This window comes from Motacilla alba, chromosome 2 (genome assembly GCF_015832195.1).
Source record: "Motacilla alba alba isolate MOTALB_02 chromosome 2, Motacilla_alba_V1.0_pri, whole genome shotgun sequence".
NCBI lineage: Eukaryota > Metazoa > Chordata > Aves > Passeriformes > Motacillidae > Motacilla > Motacilla alba.
The window spans coordinates 7,879,212-7,900,746 of NC_052017.1; the positions used below are offsets into that span (position 1 = coordinate 7,879,212).

A 21,535-nucleotide genomic window follows, 5' to 3' on the forward strand; every position below is an offset into this window, starting at 1 on the left:
AAGCACTTACAGAGCTTTCTTTACTGCTTCAGTATTGCTTACTGTGGTAAGCTTCCTTCTCCTGATGCAGATGATTTTTTGCCTTTTCTTTTCTACATCATATCACTTTTATGTATCCTCAGTACTCTTAGCATGCATCCTTGTAGTTCCTTAAGTCTGATAATTTATCATAGTCCTAGTATTCTGTTAGGCCAGGAGACCAAACATCCTAAAGGCCTCATCCACCAGGAGGCTGGAAAGCCCTACACTATCTTGGGAAGCCAAGGTCCTCTCTAGAATCCATCCCGTAAATTGGAGATTTGGCCGAGCTGGGGGGAATTCCTTGGCATGGGAAGATATCACACTATTCATTCAAGCCTCTCATTGGGGCATCCTTGTTAGATATGCTAATTTGTGAGGTCTAAAACTTGTGTATGGGATCTATTGTGTGTTGTGTGCATTTTGGTACATTCCACCTTGGTGAAGTGGTGCACCATAAGGATCCTTATTAAATATCAAGGTAAAAACCCTTTATCCCTTAACTGTGTCTGGCTCTTAATTTTTAGGACCAAGGGAAAGGCATCACTCCTATATAGTCCTTTTCTGCCATCTTTCTTTTAAAAATCTATCTTACCTCCTAAGACTCTGAGGAGAGGAATTTGTGACTTTAATATTTGTGCACAATTACATAGCAGAAAATTTTGAACGGACTTAATAGGCTGGAGCAGATATTTCCACGGGAGTTTACTGAGGATCCTGCCCTGTGAATACCTGGTGGTAATGCAGTTTCTCAGCTGAATTATGGGCGTTACAAGTCAAAATGAGTGTCTTGTTGTTTTTACTTTTCAAGCTGGAGTGAAGTAGGAAAGAAGATGCTTGTAATGCCAAAGTGATGCAGTGCCATTGCTGCTTTTACTGGCCTGTTTTTCCAGCTTTCCTTTATTGCACGCTGTGCAGGGCATGTCGTCTGAAGGGCTATAAATGTGTATGTACACCTATGTATAACATACATAGGTGTAGCTCCATCTCTGAGATCTCCTGTATTAGCTGTAGTTAGGATAAGGACTCCTGTCCTTATGTTGGACTGTTGAGGATGTGATAAAATGCTCCACCATCAGTCTCTTCATTGGATGCCGTTTTCCTCCCTGCAAGAGTGAGGGTGGGGCTGTTCCCTTCAAGAAGGGGAATCCCAGTTACAGTTCTTGGCTGTTCTTTTGCTGTATGTCCTTCCTGAGACCCCTGGGTAGCAGGAATGGCTGTGTGACCAAACACAGTGGTGATATAACATCTCAAATGTGATAATATTGCTCACTGGGAGCAGGTTTCTGTAGACAAGTTCTGCATTTTTTTGCAGTTTTCTTGCCAGAGAGAGCCTTTCCCTTCCCCTTATGTTTCCAGTCAACGTCATGTTTCTGTAGTTGGGAGGATAATGATAATCCTGCATAATGTCTTCACTTCTGTGTTAAATCTTTTCTCTCTTGGAGATGCAAATAGCTCAAAGCTGCCTGGGTCTTGTTCCCCCAAACTTAGGAAAATGGAGAATAATAGGAATGTTATTTAAAAAAAAAATTCCTTGTGTTCCTTATACACAGAACTCTCAAATCAAGAACTAGTCTGCTATTGGTTAGTTGCTTTTTTTGTGTTGATGGCACTGTTTTTTTTAAACAGTAAACCCTGAGCTTTGCTTGCCTGCCTGCTGATTATAAACTTGCCAGTTTTTGTATTGATTTTTTTTTTCAGTGTCTGTGTTAGTTAAGAATGTCTTAATCATTTACATTACAGTTCTTGACTATTTGTTTTATATTAAGTAGAACATTAAGTCGATCATAAAAATGCAAGTTTGAATTCAAGATAATCAAGAATGAACAGTGTTAATACATTTAGTAAAAAGTATTATGCTGGTGTATTCTGAGAGATTGGGAAAACAGATGCAGTTATAGTAATTTTGTGTATTTTTTTTTGTTAGTCTTGGAATTAAAATTGAATCTGGTCTGCTTTGGTTACCAAGCAGGACTTTTGCCAGTTTGACCTGCTAAACCATCTGGTTGGTTTGATTCCCCTGGTCAAATAGCCTGCAGCTGGTGATAAGCTGCATTTTAGTATGCATTATGAGAACATGGCATGGAGTCAAATAGTATATGGGGTATAATTCTATCCACCAACTTGGAGATTTTATGTTTGTTGGCTTTGTTTTGCTGAATCTTTGTGAGTAGTTGCCGGTTAGACTTACGCCTCTGAATTGTCCCCCTATCCCACAGCTCTCCAGGTGTCACAGTGAGCCTCAATGCCACATCTGGCATCCTGACGTCGTACGAGCTCTCCGAGTCCATCAACGATCCCTCGCTGGAACATGAGTCTGAGTATGACCAAGGGGAAGATGAAATTGGTTATGACAAATCTGAAGCACCTGAAGAATATGCCTCAGAGTATGCAGAGGAAGGACATTATGAAGGCAATGATCCTGAACTGACAGAAGACCAGATAGAATATGGGGAAGAGCCTGGAGAAGAAGATGAAGTGCTAGACCTTGAAATCAATGAACCCCTAGATGAATTTCCAGTGAGTTTCCTTCTATTGTATCTTCAAAGATAACATTGCTTCACGTGCATAGGGTTTTAGGCTGATTTAAAATCTGTTTACCTCCCTGGGGAGGAGGGGAAATTAGACCTATTATCACTGTCTGCCAGTTTCTTTATCTAGGCTGTGACAAAGTTTGTGTTGACAGCTTGTTTGGCGGTAGGTAATGCTCCTTTGTCATGCTGGAAAGCAGTTGAGAATCATGACCTTGAGGGTTGTATCCTTAAGGAAGAAAACTGCTTTGTGTGGTGGAGATACACTGCCAATTGTTAGAAGTACTTAATGCAAAAGCTTTTATCCAGGCTTTAGACAAGATCTGATAAAGTCCTTCCAAGGTGAAAAGATTATTGACCTGCTAAAGACATCTTTAAGGTGCTAATATCCCAAAGTGATTGATGTCCTGCTTGTTCATCCTTTTTGTAACTGAGAGCTGTCTTAACCTGAATAAAGAGATTGGAGGTTAGTTCAGAAAATGTCACCTGCATAATTCAATATAATTTAAGCAGCATATTAGAGAACATGCATTGACTTTAATTGTTAATGAAATGATTTAATCTTAATTAAAACTGTATGTGATCAGTGAGGTGTTTGAAAATGCAAGCAAACTTAAGCAAGATTTTGCTTTTGTTTTATGTTCATAATTTTTCAGAGTTGAACCCACTCATATGTAAGCCCTTGCAGAATGCTTTAAGAATGTTTATATTTGATGGAGTGAAATCTGATGTTAATGTATATGTGCTACAGCCAGAAAGTCCTGCAGTGTTTGCTACATGAATTTGTAATCCGTGGATGCAGATGTATAGAAGTAGTTGGGACAAACAATATTAAATGGGATCTTTATGATGACATTGCTGGGATATGAATGGAAACTGTTTTGGTTTTGATAATATTGAAATCACTGTCTAGTTAAAAGCCCTGCTAATTATGCTGTATGTGTGCCATATCACTTACAGTTGGCTGTTCCCAGAGATGCAATACTTCTTTCCTCTCTGGAAGCTGCAGCAATGTAGTCAGACCCCACCTATTCTTAGCCTTGTGTCTTTTCACCTTCCTGTTTACTGCTTTAGGATGAAGATTACATGCAATCATATAATGAGCAAGCAATGGAAGAACAAGGAGAGTATGCAGCTGATGAGGAGCTGGGAGAGTCCCAGGCAATAGCTAATGAATCAGAAGAGGTATGTCATGAATTTAATGGAAACTTAAAATAACTAGTTCTGTAAGAATTTGATTTTGTAGATTTGTACATAGAATTATACGTAGAATTGTGCTGGGGAAGAATTGATGCGGCTTTGCCAGTGTTGAATTGTTGGTGGTAGTAGTCTGTGTATAAAGTAGGTTGTGATAGCATCTGTACTGTCAAATACATCAGATCCTCTCTCCCTCTTGAGATTAGAATCATAAGGGAAAGCCCAAAATGTGCTTATGTAGTTTTGGCTTCAACATTAGAAATGTCTGGGGTTCATTTGGGTAGGAAACGACAGTAATACTGCACAGTCTGTTCAATCTCCAAGAGCTATGGTGCTTCCCTTTCCAGATGGGTCATTGGTACTGTTGGGATGCACACACAGTTCTTGGGTATCACCCTTTGAGGAGGAGTGTCAGCATGGAAGGTTTGGTATTTTAGACAGGCAAAAGATGGTTATTTTGAACGTTGTGTTGAGACTGAAATTCCTGTGAGATTTATCTTCTTCAGTGAGGAAAATGGACGAGTTCCTTCATTTGCAATAAGAAAGCTTATGCTAAAGTCTGCCAAGTATGCATTCACTAATTATAGCCTGGTAGTGATGCCTAAAGGTTTTTTAGCTTTTTATATATTTTTCATATATCTACAGCCTTGTACATTTTTAATACATATTTGTGTAGCTTCTAGTATTTTTCCTGCCCTCTCACAAAGTTTAACAAACCTTTACTCTACATTCTTGAAATTCTCTTTATTCTTGAGAATTCCTGACAAGGACAGCTTATGTTCTACCAAAACCTAAGAGAGATAACAAGAAAAAAGGGAAAGAAGCCCCTTGACCAACTGAGCCAGGGCTGGGTTACTGACATAACTGATTTCCTATTGGATGCACTGGCTGGATAAACTGATTAATTGACCTTATAAAAATTCTAGAAATCCTGTATCATGCATGTGCAATGTCATATTTTGTGCACCTGCAAGGTTTCATAAAAGAATTGCCTTTTTTATCTTCAACTGTGTTGCAAGGTTTTTCCTTTTGTTATTAGGCAAGAGTATCACAACCATTTTTAATTTGCAGCAAGTTTTTGATGTAGTATTTTTTTCCTTTCCCCACCAGGAATCTGCTTTAATATTACTTTTATTCCAGTTCTTAATTAAATAGGATTGAATGGATTACCTGCTGAGAAGTGTAGTCAGAGCGTATTTCCTCTTTGGAGCTTTAACTCATCAGGAAATTAATTCCTCAAAGACACAGCAGCATTACTGTGTGAAGTTCTCACAACTGGGTGTGCTGTGATGCTCCAGTAGTATCAAACCTATCCTGGTAAAACAACATTTTTGGGAGGTGGAGATTTGCATTGAAAGGGACCACCTGCATCCTTCAGCCTCCACTGCTGCAAGCGTAGCATCTTGTACCAAATACACATTGATGTCACTAATTTCCTACTTCCCAAGTGTTAAACCTGCCCTTCAAAAGAGCTGTGAAATCCTTGAACACTTTTTATTCCTTCACTGGATTGATGATACACACTTTTGTTTTGGTGTTTTGGAGGTGAACTGATGCATTTGTGGTATCTGCAGCCACAGTCTGAGATGATGGACGCAATGCACATCCTGTAAAATTAAATGCGTAGCTGGGGCTCAATTCTAAACTCATTGCTGTAAAAAAGCACAGCTTCATTTTGGGAGCATGAACTCCTGAGTGAGAATTCTCTAATAATCACATTGTCTAAATTTGTCTCATTCAGAATTAAATTTGTTTCATTCAAAACATTGATGACATGCAGTGAAGAGTACTTTAATCAAGAAAGCATTTCATGAAGAAGTGCTGCATACTACTTTTCTTTTGATAGAATAAAGGCTTGGGAAGAAAAGGCCAATGTGTCTGTCTGATTTGTTCCTTCTGTGTTTAGCCAAAACTTCTGTACTTTAGTTTTGTTGTTAAAGTTTGAAAACACTACCTGCCATCCTGGAGGAAAGTGGTGAAAAGAGTGCAAATCAAAACAGCCAATTTTATAACATATTTTAAGGCACTTAGGTTTGTTTTTTTGTTCCATTTTTCATCCGTGGAATCGAGGTGCCCTTGGAAAATAGGTACAATATCCTCTTTTCTGCCCTGCTGTTTCTTGATCCCCTAGGATTGAACAATTGCATCTTCTTCAGTGTTAACCTGTAGGAAATGCCTCCACTTCCTTTTTTTTACGGCTTGTTAGTAGAAGTTCTTTGTTTCACCTTTAATTTAGTTTGTTTTGCACATCTTATGAATGTATGGCACAGAGTTCTTCTGAACATTTTGGGAGGATCATGCTGTCAGTGTTTCTGCAGCATCCCTTGGGCTGTGTCTGTTACCATCCCTGCAGCTGCCTGTAAGCTGCTCAGGGCAAGAGCACTCAGCCCTTCTCCACAGCAAATCACAACCCAGTGTGAGGAGTCCTGCTCAGTCCCTGGGATTTAGGCCATAGTTATTGAATGAGGATGGCAGGAGCCTCTGGCCTCGTGGCAGAAGAAAGGTCATTCTGTTTCTATGTAAGGGTCAGCAAAGCTCTGTGTTAGCTTTGTGCAAGGTGTCATAGTGGGAAATGTAAAGCTCCCTTTGGGAAGCCTGGGCTGGTGAGTCCAGTCCAGTGACCTCAAGTGGCCATTCAAGGACAGTTAATATCTATGCAGAGATATTCATGATTAGCAGGTATTAAAGCCAATCCTATAAGTAATAGTATGGCTTAGAATTGTCTTTTTGAAACATAGAATCCATTCATGCTGTAATCTTGGCAAAACAGCTGCTTCTGTTCAGCTGGAAGATGGAAAAGATCATGTAGGAATCTTGCACTTTACAACTGCAGAACAAACTGCAGGGGAAGGGTGTGTGCTCCTACCCTGCTCAGCCAGCCTTTTCTGGAGTGGTGTGGAGAGAACATATAGGTGGGCTGTCCGACATGTTTGTGTCTCCATTGCATAAATCCCTCAATAAAAGATGTAATCAAATTTGTACATGGGTCAGTTACCATTCTCCAGCACTGCCTTGCCTTGGTGCCTGCTTTTTCATTGGCTCCTTTGATATTTTTTTTGTCTTTGATATTTAAGGCTTGTATGGCTGTTGCTGGTTAATGGGTGGCGTGAGCATTATACTGATGAATAAAGTGAGTCAGACCAAGACTTCAGAATTGTAAATGGGTAAGAGTAGAATAATGCTAGTCTAGAAAAGTTTGGATTTTTAGTCTAGAGACTTTGGATTTTTTTTTTATTGTTCTGTAGGTAAGTAGTTGTCTTATGAGTCTGGGATGTTTTCTTCTTAGAATAAATTCTTTTTTTTTCCATAATGAATAATTGCCAAAATGCAACAGAGTTTCAGGATTTTTAAAATAGCATTTTATTAAAACATAGCAGATATTTTCAGGACTGTGTAGACTTCATTACCCTTTCTAGTCCTGATTCGGAAGTTTAAGCTACACATAGAGCCTTGCATGGTTAAGTTTAGCACTCACAGATGAGACTACATGACTGGGACCAGTCTTTGATTAATAAAAACCAGAATTCCAATGTAGCTTTCAAGGGCCCTGGATGTGTGTGGGCCTTGTGCTTTAGAGTAAGCCGGAGGCTCAGTGTAGAGTAAGCATGTTTTGCAAAACAGCTGCTCCAGTTCTGACTTCAAAATCCTGATCCTGAAGGAAAAGTTTCTGAAAAGAAGTGGTGAGACAGTAGAATTATGGGGTTTGTGATATTTATGAAAACAGATATAATAGAGATATTGCTACTCTTTGCTCTTTTGGGAGTCCCTCTTTTCAAGTAAAATGCCAACCCTGTCTTTCTCTCGGTGTTGTTTGTTTTCATTAGACCATGTTAGCATCTCTTTCCTTGCTAACATCCCTCCTCTGTTCACGACTATCAAATGCTTGCTCTCAAAGGTGTTTTGATTATATGTGGATATGTTAATTAGACCATTTGTGCTCAGTTTAGGTTTGCTTTTGAGGTTTGGATTCCTTTCAGTCTTGAATGTGGTTTTTTTCTCCTGCTTTCCCTGTTGTCTTTACCTGCTTTTTTAATATGATAAAGTTGTTATACCAAAATAAATATATTTGTAACACGAAAGCCTTAAAGCCTTTTGTAAAATTTGACTGTTCTCTTCGCTGTGTATCTTCAAGCAGTTTTGTGAGGTCAGGAAATGGAGTGCTTAAAAGTTTGTCTGGAATGGATAAAACACAACTTGGGATCAGTAGCCCATTAAAGTTCTGTAACGAAGTATACAGATCATTTATTCACCAGACCAAAGCTGGAGTCGATTTGAGCTTGAGTTGATAAGGTTTGCTGTCTTTTAAAGCAGAAACTGTTTTGCCAGGTCACCCTGTCTCTGATCTTGCTTCACACATTTTTATATTGGTTATGGATGGAGTTAGGCTGCTGGATAGGGAAATTTGCAATCTCTTGCACAATTATGCTATTAATTCTTTCTTGATTTGTGATTTAATATCTGTCCACCTGACTGTCACACTTGCTGTGCCTTTCTCATATAAATTTCTGCACTGATCTGGTTAATTAGAAGATTAAACCGTTTTTGCATGTTAGATTTGGCTCATTTTTTAACTGTCCTCAAGCAGCATTAAATTTATGATGTATTCAGTGGCTTTGCATTGAATTAAAAAGCATGTGAATTTTAATTTAACAGGCTCTAAGAAATGAACAAGTAGGCTTGTACAAGAAATAATAAAATACATAGTAACCAAAATTTTTTATGGAGAATCACATGATATTAGAACACTTCTAATGCTGTAGAAATCCAGTATAACTTGTGTAACACTCTTGCCATTTTCATGAGGCCTACTTGTGAAAATGAATTTTTTTTCATTTCTATTCATTTGAAGGAGAGGGATCCATTTTCATTTGGAACATTGTTTTATTTAAATAAATGTTCTCTGTTTTAGAGAGAACTGGAAAGTAAATTCCAGAAGCATTCCAGTAGCATCCAGAATGCAAATTTAGTATTTTCAGATTTATCCAATCATATTCTTATTCTCCCCATCACTTACTGAGTTGAAACTGGGAAGTATTTGAGGAGCAAAGTAAAGGCATACATACCTAGAAGAATGGGATTGAGATGCAAGGTTATCTTTGTTGTTGGTTGGGTTTTTTTAACAGCATGGTACTGACAGTTGTTAAAAATGAAAAAAAATTTAGGATTTTACTGTTCCTGTTATTTGAATCTGGTAGTAACCAAAGTTTGCATCGTAGTCAATTCAGTGATAAAAATCTGTGTGCAGAAGTACCTACTAATCAGATGGAGGTTCTAACTGGACTTTCAATAATCCCGTAAATATTACAGCAAATTTATTTTCTAAGTATATTTGACTTTATTGTTTATTATGTAGTACATATCTTTTTATTAAAAAAAAAAAATCACCAGCTCTTTAATGTTCACTGAATTATATATGAGCACAATCTATAATGCCAGCAAAATTTGTAGAAGGGGTCTTCTAAAGACAGCTTTGCTTTTGATACTGTTTACAAGAGATTTGGTTTTTTGAGGCTACATGTCCTCTGGTTTTTGTGTTTTAGGCAGCTATTGGGTCTCTGGAACTTCAAGAAGAAACAAAAGAAGAGTCTGATGAGGAGGAGGATGATGATGAAGAGTCTGGACGATTACGTTTCAAAACCGAAAGGAAAGAAGGAACGATCATCAGGCTCTCAGATGTGACAAGAGAAAGGAGAAACATTCCAGAAACTTTGGGTGAGGCTTTGTGGCAATGATTGTTTTGCAGAGCTGTAATGAATGGTAGTAAAGGGTGTTTTAGCTGAGCTGCATTCCAAATGGGTTTGCACCCATGAGACCATATTTCTACAAACCACATAGAGACTGTATCTCATTTGTACAAAAGGTGTTGGTGGCTTGACAAAACAGAATATTTTAAAAACAGGAGTGTACTGAAATAACTAAATTTCTGCACGTAATTGCAAGGTAAAGGACAATTGCATTTGTTTTCATGTATCTGTGGATTTATTCTTTAGTTTAATATAAAAACAAGAGCAGCCAATAAGGAGAAAACCTTATAGTGGAGCTTGACTGTTAAAGGAACAGTGATTTGAATTAGACTTTTAAGTGTAATTCTAAGTGATCTGGGATGTAGCTCTGAGATACAAGGAAAAGATGAGTGCCCATGTGGATGATTCTATAAAGAGGTTTTTAAACTAATGTTTGGCAAAACCACAATATTGCTGCTGTGAAATGATTTCTATTCATGCTAGCTTTTCTTAATAATTTGTTGATAGAGACCAGGTAACTGGCCATGTGGTAGAAGGTTAAACCACAAAAAATTCTGTTTGCATATATAAATATCTGCTTACTTTTAATATTATAAAGCAAATTTTTACAGCTGCTATGGTTTAAAAATGAAATTTCATTGCAGACCTACATCTCCTTACTCTAAAATATGAACATAGTTCAGAAAACACTTAAAGAGGAATTAACATTTCAGTTGAAGTTACAAACGTAATTTCCATCCTGTCACATTTTGGTGACCTTTTGTGACAGCTTGTCTCTATTGGAGGAGTGCATTCTTACTTACTGATTAAAGATGTCATTTGAAACCATTTTATTACCAGCAATAGTGAAATTAATCTTGACACTTAGAGACACTAGAAAAATAATTGCTGATTCACTGCATTAACTGTGTGTGTGAGAACTGTACAGTCAAGATGAGACCAAGTGTGTGCTGGTAAAAAAGACATAAAAATACAGTGTTCTCAGTAATGTAGCTAAGATCTTTCCTAAACATTTCTTCATCCAAGGTAACGTAAAGAATGGATTTTCCAAGTTCAGAAGAGGGGTATTGTAGGACAGCTCTGCAATTGATTTCTAGCAATACCAAGTTTGTCAGCTTTGATAAGAAGTACATATCTTCTTTCAGTGCCTGTAGGTGAAGCCTTCTCAGAGTGGGAATTGTCATTATTCTCTGGATGTAGTTACATCTTTAAGAACGAGACGAGGAAAAATGTCTTTGGTATTACCAAACCGAAGTGTTCCCTTTCTATCTAATCAAAAATAGACAACTCAAACCCTTAGACTGACGCAGAACCAATTGCAAAGTGCTAGCAAAGGTCATTTGGATGTGGCAGTACTTCTTGTTATGCCTTGCTTAGTTGGCTTATGTTCGCTGTGATGCCTCATGTCTGAGATTTCAGGCAGGGCTGGGAAGTTAAAGTGAGTATTCCAAATTTGTCCAGTTGCTGTGTGTCCAGAAGCACAGAGTGTAATCAGTTTGCAGATCTGGATGATGAGGAGAAATGACAACATACTGCATATAGGTGTAAATGAATGTGTGTTTGTAGTTGTGCAGGAGTTCTTAGCCAGGGAGGAGCTGTATTCATGTAAATGAATCCTTGGCTGTGCTTGGAAGAGCCCAGGGAAGGAAAGAGAATCTCTTCTTCCTCTGCTTATCACCTCTTTTCTTGAGCAGTCTGAGGTTGCTTTCAGAGAAGCAGAGAACCGGGACTGTTTCTGTTGCTTCCCTCCTTGCAAAACCATCTTCCATGCCTTCTGCTCTGCTTGATCTCCGTGTGTGGGACACAGTGCTCTCAAATTCAGTATGCAGCCTTCTCATAGTACAGCTGACTATATTTTGCTGTGTGGTGATATGTAGCTATATGCAGCACTTGAGGTGCTCATGGCATCAGTCTTAACTTCTTCAAGAGGGTTCTGAACCTGCACTTATGTGTCTAAGCAAAGTTCTTCACAGGTTGGACAGTTGCCCTCAATGGCATGTTGTGGAGGAAGTATACTTGATGTTGATGTAATCTTCTTATTTTTAAAATCCAGTGGTTATATTGTACTTCTGTGGCCATAGACGTAGTATGAATGTGTGTGTGGTTTTGTTTGGGATTTTTTTCCAAAGTTGGTCCCTACTCTGGCTGAAAAACTGAGCATGTGGACTGTGCCTTTAAGGACATGGCCTTAAAAATTTGAGAAATTTTGAGTAAAGCAAGGAGGAAAAAAATTTATGTGTTTTAAAGAGTGACTCTGCACATCCAAGAGTGACAGATGTGACTTTGCTTGGATGCTGTCATCACTTCCCGGAGCTTAATCAGCACAGTGCTCTGAAGTAATTTTGTTTGAAGCAGCCCATCCTTTCTTCCAGAGTTGTTTCTATTAAGTGTCCTTCAATGTGTGCTCGAGAGGCTGAGAGACTTGGCCATAGTCTTGCTTTTTAGGAAGCCTAGCTCTGTTCCCAGGTTCATTAAAAATTGCTTTCCTTGCATGTGATTTCTAAGCTATTTAATAGGAACTTGCTTCTTATCTTGCTCGACCATCAGTGGTAGGTACTTGTTGCAATGACTGAACTTTATTTTCCAGACTACAGCCTTGCTGAGTTCAGGGTTGTAGTGTGGAAGGTGTCAGAGAAATTGCCCTGCCTGTCCTGTTCCTGGGAAAACAAAACAATTGTCCAAGCAGCAGAACGCCCAGGATGCCCTGCAGGACTTGGATCATTTCTGGATAAGGGATAGAGAGTTACTCTTTTGCAACATAGTGGCACTGTTTTCCCCCTTGGATGTATGGGGAGTAGGGGTCTGTCTTTCAGGCAGGTCAGGTCAAAGCCCACATTTGCCCTTCAATGTTTGTGGGTTTCTGAAGCAACACAACTTGCTTCAGGTGTGGAGAGGAACAAAACTTGAAATAAGAACTAGATGTTTTTTCCCATCTAACCAGCATTTTTGATCCCTGGCAGCCAAAGATGGCTATGGCAGTTGTTTTTCTTGCATCTAATGCTTTTAATTGCTTTGGGCAAGAGTACGTTTCTCCTAATTTTTGTCAGAAATGCACATTTCATACCTAAGACTTGAGGGACTGTGATTCCTTCCCTCATTCTAAGCATTCTGTAAGATTTTCCTGATAAAGCCTGATGGTCTTGGGCTCTGCTGTGCCTTGAGGGCAAAGGTAGCATTTCGTAAGAGTATTTGTCAAGGCTTTATGCCATTCAGTCATGGTGTCAGAGTGGAGGTAGAGAAACTTGTCTCATCACCAACGTGCAGAAATGAAATAGGAAACCTGGGCAGGTCCTGGGCTTTTAGAAGTCTGTCGTGTTTGCTGGGTTCGTACAGGCCATCAGCAAGTTCAGAACTTTTCAAAATTGAAAAGCTCCTGCTTTGTGGAAGTGCTGAATACTTCTGAAAACTGGGACATGCAAATTTACATCTCTGCAGCTCGGTCATGCAGAGTAGTTTTTGTAGGCAAGTAAGAACAACTGCCGCAGAGGGAATGCTCAGTGCTCACCCTTTTCTGCCCTTCTGTCAATCCTCGACTTCAAAGACTCATAGAGATTACTTATGAAGATGTTAAAGATGATGGTGGTTTAAGTAGCTTTGGCCTTTAGACTCACAAGAAATTGTTGGAGTTTTCTAATTGATTTAGTTATGTATTCTTGGGAGAGGATATCTCGTGGTGTGGAGACATAGTAGTAATGTCTCCTGCCAGATACTAATTACTTTAATTCCAATATTCCGGCCACTGTGTGTAGTATTGACAAGTAAATACCATATTAATTCAAAACAAGCTTTTATTTGTCACGAGTGTGTTTGTTTTTAGTAGTTTAATTTTTCTTTGTTAGAGGCAGAAATCAATATTAGAATAACAAAGGATCAGACTAGCATACGGCAAAAGATTCAGCTGCATGTTTGAGTTAAACTTTATTACCCCTTGTAAGTGACTGAAACCTGGTGACTGGTTCTGCTTATACTTTATGGTGTGTTTTCTGAAATCTGTTGTAGACCTTTTCTGTATTTTTAAGTGATTTAATTACCTGGGTCTTTTATGGCATCATTTATTGCTTAATGTTGTCAGCATTGTCCAAGCAAATTTGCACAAATTTGTCATCTTTGCTGAGTACCGTGTGTTTTCTGGTGTTTACCTGTGATGTGAGTTGGGTGGGTATTATGAGCAGCCACGTGTTTGACTTGAGCTGAGCACAGATCTTAATGTGTGCTCTCTCTTCAGTGGAATTACCACTTGTGAAGTACAGTTGGTTCTTAAACCACATACAGTAAAACAAAAATTAAGTAGTTATGTACTAGAAACACTTCAGCAAGCAGAATGTCCTTCTTTGGAATAGGCCAATGTGCAGAAGAGTCTGGTGCATAAAATCTGTTTATATGGAAGACTCAACAGATCTTTTACTGTAAAGTTTACTGCAGATTCATTGTCTTGCCTGACATGCGCAGATAAGTGAGATGTTAAAGATAACAAAACTTTGAGAGGAGGCACAGCCTCCTCTTAGAGCAGAAGGCAGACTTCAATACCATCTTGATAAAGAAAACAACCTAACATTTTTGTGCATGTTTGTTTCATTTATCTGCTGCTTTTTGCCTATGCAGAAGACAGAAGTATCTGTGCTTTTTCCTTTTAAAGATGTCTTTAACAAAATGTTAACATGCCACCTAAAGGAGATCAAAGTGCCTGCAAATTTTATGTTAGTTGGAGGGATTCTTCTGTAGTTCTGGCAGTGTTTTATTTGTCATTGTGTTTTCCACCTTTTCAGCACAAAGCTAAAATAATTTTCCCCATTTCTCTCTCGACAGAGCTTTCTGCAGAAGCCCAAGCAGCACTACGGGAATTTGAAGAGAGGGAAAGGCAGCTTAAGCAGGGGCGATACGGCTCCAGGAGAGGAGGCAGAAGAGGAGGCTCCATTATGTGCCATGGAATGGGAGAACAAAGGAGAGACAATAATGATAGGGGAAGAATGAAGGATCACAGGCCTGCACTGCTGCCAAACCAGCCATCAATGGTACCTTTCAATCCTTAGTATTCTTTGAGCATCCTTGCAGGAAGCTGTGGAGAAATGCATTTTAAGTTATGAATCTTTGCAAAGATGGGATATATATTCCAGAGTAGGCCTTTGCCCTTTCAGGGCACTGTTAGGCAGTATGGGCTTCGTGTGACGTGATGATTGTAAAGTATGTGCTTAGTCCTGTTACTGCCTTCACCTTGAGCAATCTCAAGACCTTCAAATGAAAAGTGCATTTTGACTGATGAATCACAGTCAGACTTACCTGCTGGTTTGCATGAGGATGGAGGAAAAACTGAATTCCTCTGAGAAGTTTACGTGCAACATGGAAGCATGTTCAGTCAGTATAATATAGTTTAAAAAATACAATTCTCTAAAATACTTCTTGGGTTGTGTCAAGGTAATATTTTTGCTGATACTTCTTTAAAAAATCTGTTTGCATATAAGCTATGCTACTTTTGGAGGTAAAGAAAACCCTAGGACAGTAATCAGCATTTTACTACTAGATAAGTTATTATTTTGGAATTTCAAATGAAACTTAGCTTGCTTTCTTCTTTCTATTTCTCTGCTGTGCGTTGTATCACAATATTAAGACTTCACTTTTTCCATCAAAAAAACCTTACAAAAACCAAAACCATCTCCAGCAAGTGATCAAGAGGTCAGCACTTATTTTTGTTCACTGTCATAAAATATACTGGAAGCTGAGATTGTAGAACGAAGTCTTTGTATATCTTTGCAGGACAAGGTCATCTGTGTTAAACAAAGGTGATTTTTTCCAACAGCAGTAAGTAGGTGCTAGTCACTGGCAGGAGTCCGTGGGTATCTCAGTGCTTGAGAGCCCTGCAGTAGTAAATTTCGTGCTTTTTAAGCAGTGAAGGTTGAAATTTTCTTTTCTGTTTTGCAGCAGTCATCGCAGGCTATTTTGATTTTAAATGTAAATATTTTTGTGCTCATCGCGGTGTATTCTTGTGCATACTATGTAGCTGCTTTGCTTTATGTATACTGAAACAAGAAACAGTCTGTCACACCTTTGTTGCTAAAAGGTTGCCTCTTTGGGTCTCTTCTTGCGCTGCCACTTTGAAGTTGCTGGTCTAGGACTGAGAACTAGTAACAGTGACTTAAGAGGCAGAAGAATGTCTCTGAAAAGAGACACTTTTTTTATTAGCACTGATTTTGGCCATTTGTTTTTGAGAGTTGAGCAGCAAGAGACTTTCTTCTGTGTTTGGAAGGATACCTTTGAAAGATATCTTCAAATGAGTTTTTTCTTCAAGCAGTATGGATAGGTGTGCTGCACTGATGTTCAAGAGTATTTGAATTTGTGCTGCACTGATATCTGAATTTGTATTTTGACTTTTGTTGCTAGTGCTACGTCTGTTATCTAAGAGAGGCTTTTGTATACATGAGGCAAAAGGTAGTGGATTTGTTTTGGTGCTAGGACTCAGATTTCTAGTGATCTCCACATAAGCCTAATTGGAGTTAATAACACTGACATATGCAGAGCCCTGACTTGATATGAAACCAGACAGTTTCACTGTTAAAAATGAGTGAATGTATCTGCATTCCATGTGTTTCTTTGCTCTTTGTTGCCTTCTCCTTCACGTGAATATTTTTGATTGCTTCTTTGCTTTCCTGTGCTGATGGTTTTTAGTGGATCCAGTTGATTATAGGGAAAAGAAGTTTCTCTGTTCATAATTGGCCTTAATTGTTCTCCAGAGATGTCTTGGTTTTGTGCTCATTTATGTCAGGATATTTTAACTTTAAAGCCTAGTGACTCTGTTCTTTTGTCTGACTTTAGACTCACTCACAGAGGTTAATTCCAACACACCAGCAACCTGTTATGAGTCTGTTCCAGCAGCAACAGCAGCAGCAACAACAACAACAGCAGCAACTGCAGCAGCAACAACAGCAGCAGCAGCAACAGTTACAATTTCTGCTTCCTTTACAGCATCAGCATCATTCTTCTCCTCCTCCAGGGCTACATATGCCCCCTCAGATAGAAACACCTCGAATAATGATGACTCCCCCTCCAGTGACCCCTCAGCAGCCGAAGAACATCCACATCAACCCGCATTTCAAGGGGACGGTAGTGACGCCTGTACAAGGTGAGCTTTCTGAACACCTTGCCAGTCATGCAAGAGTGACTCATCTCGTTCTTTGCCAGAGATGGAACAATTTGTTTGTTTATCACTTCATGGAAATGTGCTTCAGGCTGCTGGTTTTTTTCTTGAAGCTTGAAACAAATGTTTTGCCTGAAGTAAGACATAATGTTGTTGGACTGTGGCCAACTGAACAAGCAAAGCCTTTTCAGCTTTTACCATGTTTGCTATTCTATTGTAAAGCCTGAGAAGAGCAGGAAAAATGGAAACTGAAAAGAGAATTTGCTTTTCAAAAAACAATAAATGTCAGTTTTCAAAACTAGGAAAGTACTACAATTTGTAAATTTCCGAGGGCCATCAACCTGTTTTGGGGAGAGGGCACTGAGGCACTCCTTGCAATGTAGTTGCTCTTTGAAAGACAGTAGTTGCTGTTCCTTCTTGATGAGATACATGCCCTCAATTCTCCTTTCACAGAAGCACATCTGTAATTGTTTTGATTTGCAAATACATGTTTTCTCTAAGTTAACAAAAACATTTGGGCTTGTGCTTCTTAGGGTAGCTCTCAGCAAAGCTGTTCGTGCTGCTGCTTATTTAGGAAGTGTTTAATCCCAAAGAGGGTTAAAAAAAGATACCTGCATAGCTCTGATTTCTGATTATGTTGGGACAAGACAGACTAAAGAAATACATAAATATTTATACATAATTGCCATTAGGTTTTCTGTATTTTCCCCCCCTTCACATCAGCAGAACTCCAGGCCAGTGCTATCTTTGCTTCATTGATTTGACCAATGAAAAGCTGGAATTTGGCAGGGTAGAATGTTGCCAGTGTATGGAGGTCTGTTTTGCTGCTCACATATGGCTTTGTCAGAGAATTTTATTTTGCTTTTCCCTGTGGTGCTTCCCACAAAATTATGCATCAGGACAGATTATCTGGAAACACTCCAAAAGAATCTTTACTTGTGGATTTGTACCTTCTGTGCATTTTTCCAGCACTACCAAAGTAAGTTACTGTTTAATGAGAAGCAAAAATTGCTTTTAGACTGTTCTAAATGCCTTTTCTCTGTCTCTGTGAAACAGTACCAGATCTTTTCTATCTAGGTAAGCAATAATGTGATCATAATCCTGGGAATGGTTACTCAGGGTTTGTGCTGTTGCCTAATGTCAGAAGTATCCCAGTGTATTTTCTTCCTTCTGTCTGAGGAGTCTTTTTTCACATTACTGGGCAACTTCAGGCTCTTCTCAGCTTTACCACTATGTCTGTGGCACTGTAGCTGTTGCAGGTCTCTTGGTTGATCTTGTTCACAGTCTGTTTTTCAGTCTTCATGCACATCCTCATTTCCGGAAAGTTGTGTACCTCCTGCAGGTTAGGAGATCTTCAGCATTGGATTTTTAAAGGGGAGGGTGTTGTTCTTGGGTTTTTTTAGATCTCATATCTGCTGACTTATGTGCACATTCATTTCTTGACTTGTAAAAGTTCAGGTGTTCTCATAGACTGAGCAGCCCTGGAGAGTGACTTGAGATTGTTGAATGGTGTTAAAACCTGCATTCAGCACGGACATTCTTTGCTCTGTGTGTTGATGGCAGCTGCTTTGTATGAAATCCCTTTGTGCCATTCATTTTACTGAAAGAGTCCTTGGCAAGACTACTGAATTTTTCTGCTAATAGGTGTGCAGCATACTACTAAATATGATCTTTTAAGTCACTGCAGAAATTTCTTCTTGATTAGAAAGCAGGTATTATGTACTGGAAGCTGAGTCTCCTGCAGTGACTGAGAGTAGTGGCCATCTATCTCAGTCTTAATCTGTAGCAGTACAGTTATGTCACATGAAAGTAAACACTTGCACTCCTAAGGAAAATGTGAAAATGTGTTGGAAATTAGGAGCTTTCTGTAGATAAATTAGCATAATTCTAAAATTTTCAATGGTATTTGCATATTAAGATGAATTTTAAAGCAGTCACTGCAGGCAAATGGTAGATAGAAATTCCAGTGTAGGAAGTGCTGTTCCAAACTTCCTCTTCAGAAGTCTTTCTTTAATCCATCTTCTTGAAGCCCCGGTAGGCAGAGGCTGGTGGTTGGCAACAAAAGGGTGTCATTTCTTTCAGGGTAACGGGAAGGATGAAAGATCAGATTGACTTTGTGTTCTTGATGATATCCTGCCCCTTCTTGGCTGAACATATTTCCAGATACATGGGGGGCTTTACACATTGGAGAATACAGTCAGATAGGTGGAAAGTTTATTGGGATTCTGTTGTTGAAGATGTGATGCCTGGAAGCTAAAAATGCCATGTCTGGAAGTGCATGATATGCACACTTAGGTTCTGGTAATTTTAATGGTGTGCTGTCATGTTTTAGTGTAGACTGGCATTTTTTCCTCTCTAATTTTATGGCAGGATAAAGCTCACATACTTCTAATTGTCAGCACCAGGGACACTCTTCCTAACTGCAGATCATAGAAATACACTTTTTAAACATCTTTTTGGTTTGAGTTAGTCTTGAAATGCGTGGACTGTATCAGTATTTTCAAAAATAGACTCAAACCTCCTGTAAATTGTTACAAAATTTTCATGTGGATAAAATACCATGTATAAGAGCTCTGAGTAGACAGCTCCTTTTCAGCCTGGAAAGGAGTAGAAACACTGTTGAAGAATCCTATCATAGGCTTATTCCTTTGATGTTTCAAAGGCAGATCTCTTTACAGTGGCCACCATCTCCCTGCCCAGCCTTGAATCCTGATTCGAAAAAAAATAGTTACTTTCAAGTCAGTTTTGTTTCAAATAGATTGGTGCTATTTTTAGTCTTTGAAGCTTCATAAATTATTAAGGACTTGGTCTATCAAACCCCTAAAAGATGAGTCTCTGTGGATACCTGCTGCAGGTACTGTGCAGTTGGTGTTCAGCTGTGCCTCCTGTGGCATTTGAATCCCATATCTTTTAGCTTGTCTCATAGTTTTGTCTTTTCTTTGCGTCCTATTCTGCAAATGACTTTTGAGTTGTAGGTGGTAATTTTTGCTGTATCTTATGTCCAAACTTGAGTATGATCGATCTGTTAGTGCTGGAGAACTGTACCTAGATGTACTGTGAAGTACTGATTTAATCTGTGATAATAGGTGTTGCATTTTCCCCCTTAAATGTTTATACCACAAGTAACAATTTCAGGGATCCTGTGGCGCTGCCAAAATTGACACGAACTAATGAGCAGTTCATGGCAGCTCACTCTGCCATTTACCTTTTGAAAACTGTTTGGTGTCTTGGGAAAAATCACGTTGTAATTCTCCTGAATAATCAGTGTGGGAATTGCTTCCTCATCTTTTCCAGTATCGCGTTGGAATTTATAGCAAGAAGCAATTTAATCTTCTTAAAATAGTGCCTTACAACATGCTGTGTATTATTTTTGAAGCATACTTTTCACACCTATGGAATATTTGACATCAAGAAAATGAGGGCTTGAGACTTCTTTGCTGCTTAAGCAAGTGTCCAAGGATTGAAAGGGCACAGAGTTTGAACTACTATCTTTCATGAGTATTAAATTAATTTGTTGAAAATATATAAATATATGAATTTATGTGCTACTGCTGGAGGCAGGATACTGAAATAGACTCTAGTTCAGTTGACATTTTTCTACATTTCCCACCTTATGCTATTTTTCTCAGTGCCTCTTTGACCTGTAATACCTGAACTGTTTTAGGACTAGGTCTGTCAAGAGCATCTTACCAATTTTTTTTTTTTTGTGTGGCCATGGCTGTTTGATACCGACAGATGTTCATTAGAAGCCAGGATGAAACTATTCCAGTCATTTTCTGGTGTAATGTGATACAAAGCTTGCACACAGTCCTCCCGTGCTGAAAGACTGCTGCAATTAGTTTACCCCATCAGTCTCTGAACCAGCAAACCACAAGTACTTAATGAAAGTGGATAGAAGCCAGACATGGACATGAACTGGAAAAAAAAAAACCACTAATGCATTAGTTCTCGTGCCTTGGTTACCAAGGGAAAAGGGATTTTTGAGGCATCTTAGCCAACTTCTGTTGGGAAATGCACCCAACTTTCTCTGGAACTAGAAGCATTTCTGAGTATCTTTCCTGCTCTGAAGTGTAACACAGTAGCTGTCTGCAAAGTCAGTGTTTAACCCTGCCTGGGAAATGTTTCCCTTTCACTTTAAGTACTAAAAACAAACTGCAGAAGAATCTTACTAAAAGCTTTTAGTAAATGAGCAAACACATTGTGTGGTTGGAAATGCTTTATTGAACTTCTCTAGGACTTTCATTTAACATGGAAATGTTTGTATTTTTAACCACTTAGACAACTGTGAGAGGAAATAAAAAGTGCTCTGGAAAATAGGGAAGCTGTCATTACGCTTTGTGTTCGAGATTTGAGTGGAGGTTCAGTTCCCAAGGTGATCCAGCTGGAGCACTTTGTGCATTTTGCCATAACATTAAGTGAATGTTTTGGGAAGTAGCTTTTTGTGACTAGCATTTCAAAGTGCAGTGGTAAGGACAAATCATCTATGTTAATCCCCCTGAAATAGTAGTTTTAAAGGTTATTTTTTCAGGAAAAGGTCTCCTGATTATTCTTGCTATCTCTATGCAATCACTGTCTTTCATCTGAGATCAGCAGTTCTGTGATCACAGTTGCACACACCACTGTGGTGGCAAGGCCAGACAGACCAAGCAGTTTTTGTGTGCTGTTAATTGCAGCTGCCTGCCTCATTTTACCCTCATGAGCAGTGATTTTTACCAGTTAGTGTCTCTCATGTCCATGCTTCTCGTGGTAGTTTGGTGGTGAGACTGGGAGATGCCTTGGAAATGTTGAGTGGCATGAAGTTGAGAAGGCAAATTAATCATGTATCCTTCTATTTGAAACATGAAATTATTGTTAGTGTCTCTGTCAGCTTTGTCTAAGGGATGTCTTTGGCTGAATAACTATTCTAGTGTGCCTTC

General features: G+C 38.9%; 1 protein-coding gene across 5 annotated transcripts in view; it reads left to right on the forward strand.

Annotated features, from left to right (window-relative positions):
- The window catches only part of RBM33 (RNA binding motif protein 33), a 97,528-nt gene that overhangs the window by 18,743 nt on the left and 57,250 nt on the right, over positions 1-21,535 (forward strand). For 4 of the 5 annotated variants that reach the window (XM_038160279.1, XM_038160288.1, XM_038160306.1 and 1 more), the window contains exons 5-9: positions 2,238-2,538; positions 3,624-3,734; positions 9,287-9,458; positions 14,297-14,502; positions 16,298-16,604. In XM_038160279.1, the coding sequence (XP_038016207.1) occupies positions 2,238-2,538; positions 3,624-3,734; positions 9,287-9,458; positions 14,297-14,502; positions 16,298-16,604 (1,097 nt within the window). The remainder of the gene's footprint in view (positions 1-2,237; positions 2,539-3,623; positions 3,735-9,286; positions 9,459-14,296; positions 14,503-16,297; positions 16,605-21,535) is intronic. The other variant, XM_038160298.1, reaches the window with a different exon arrangement.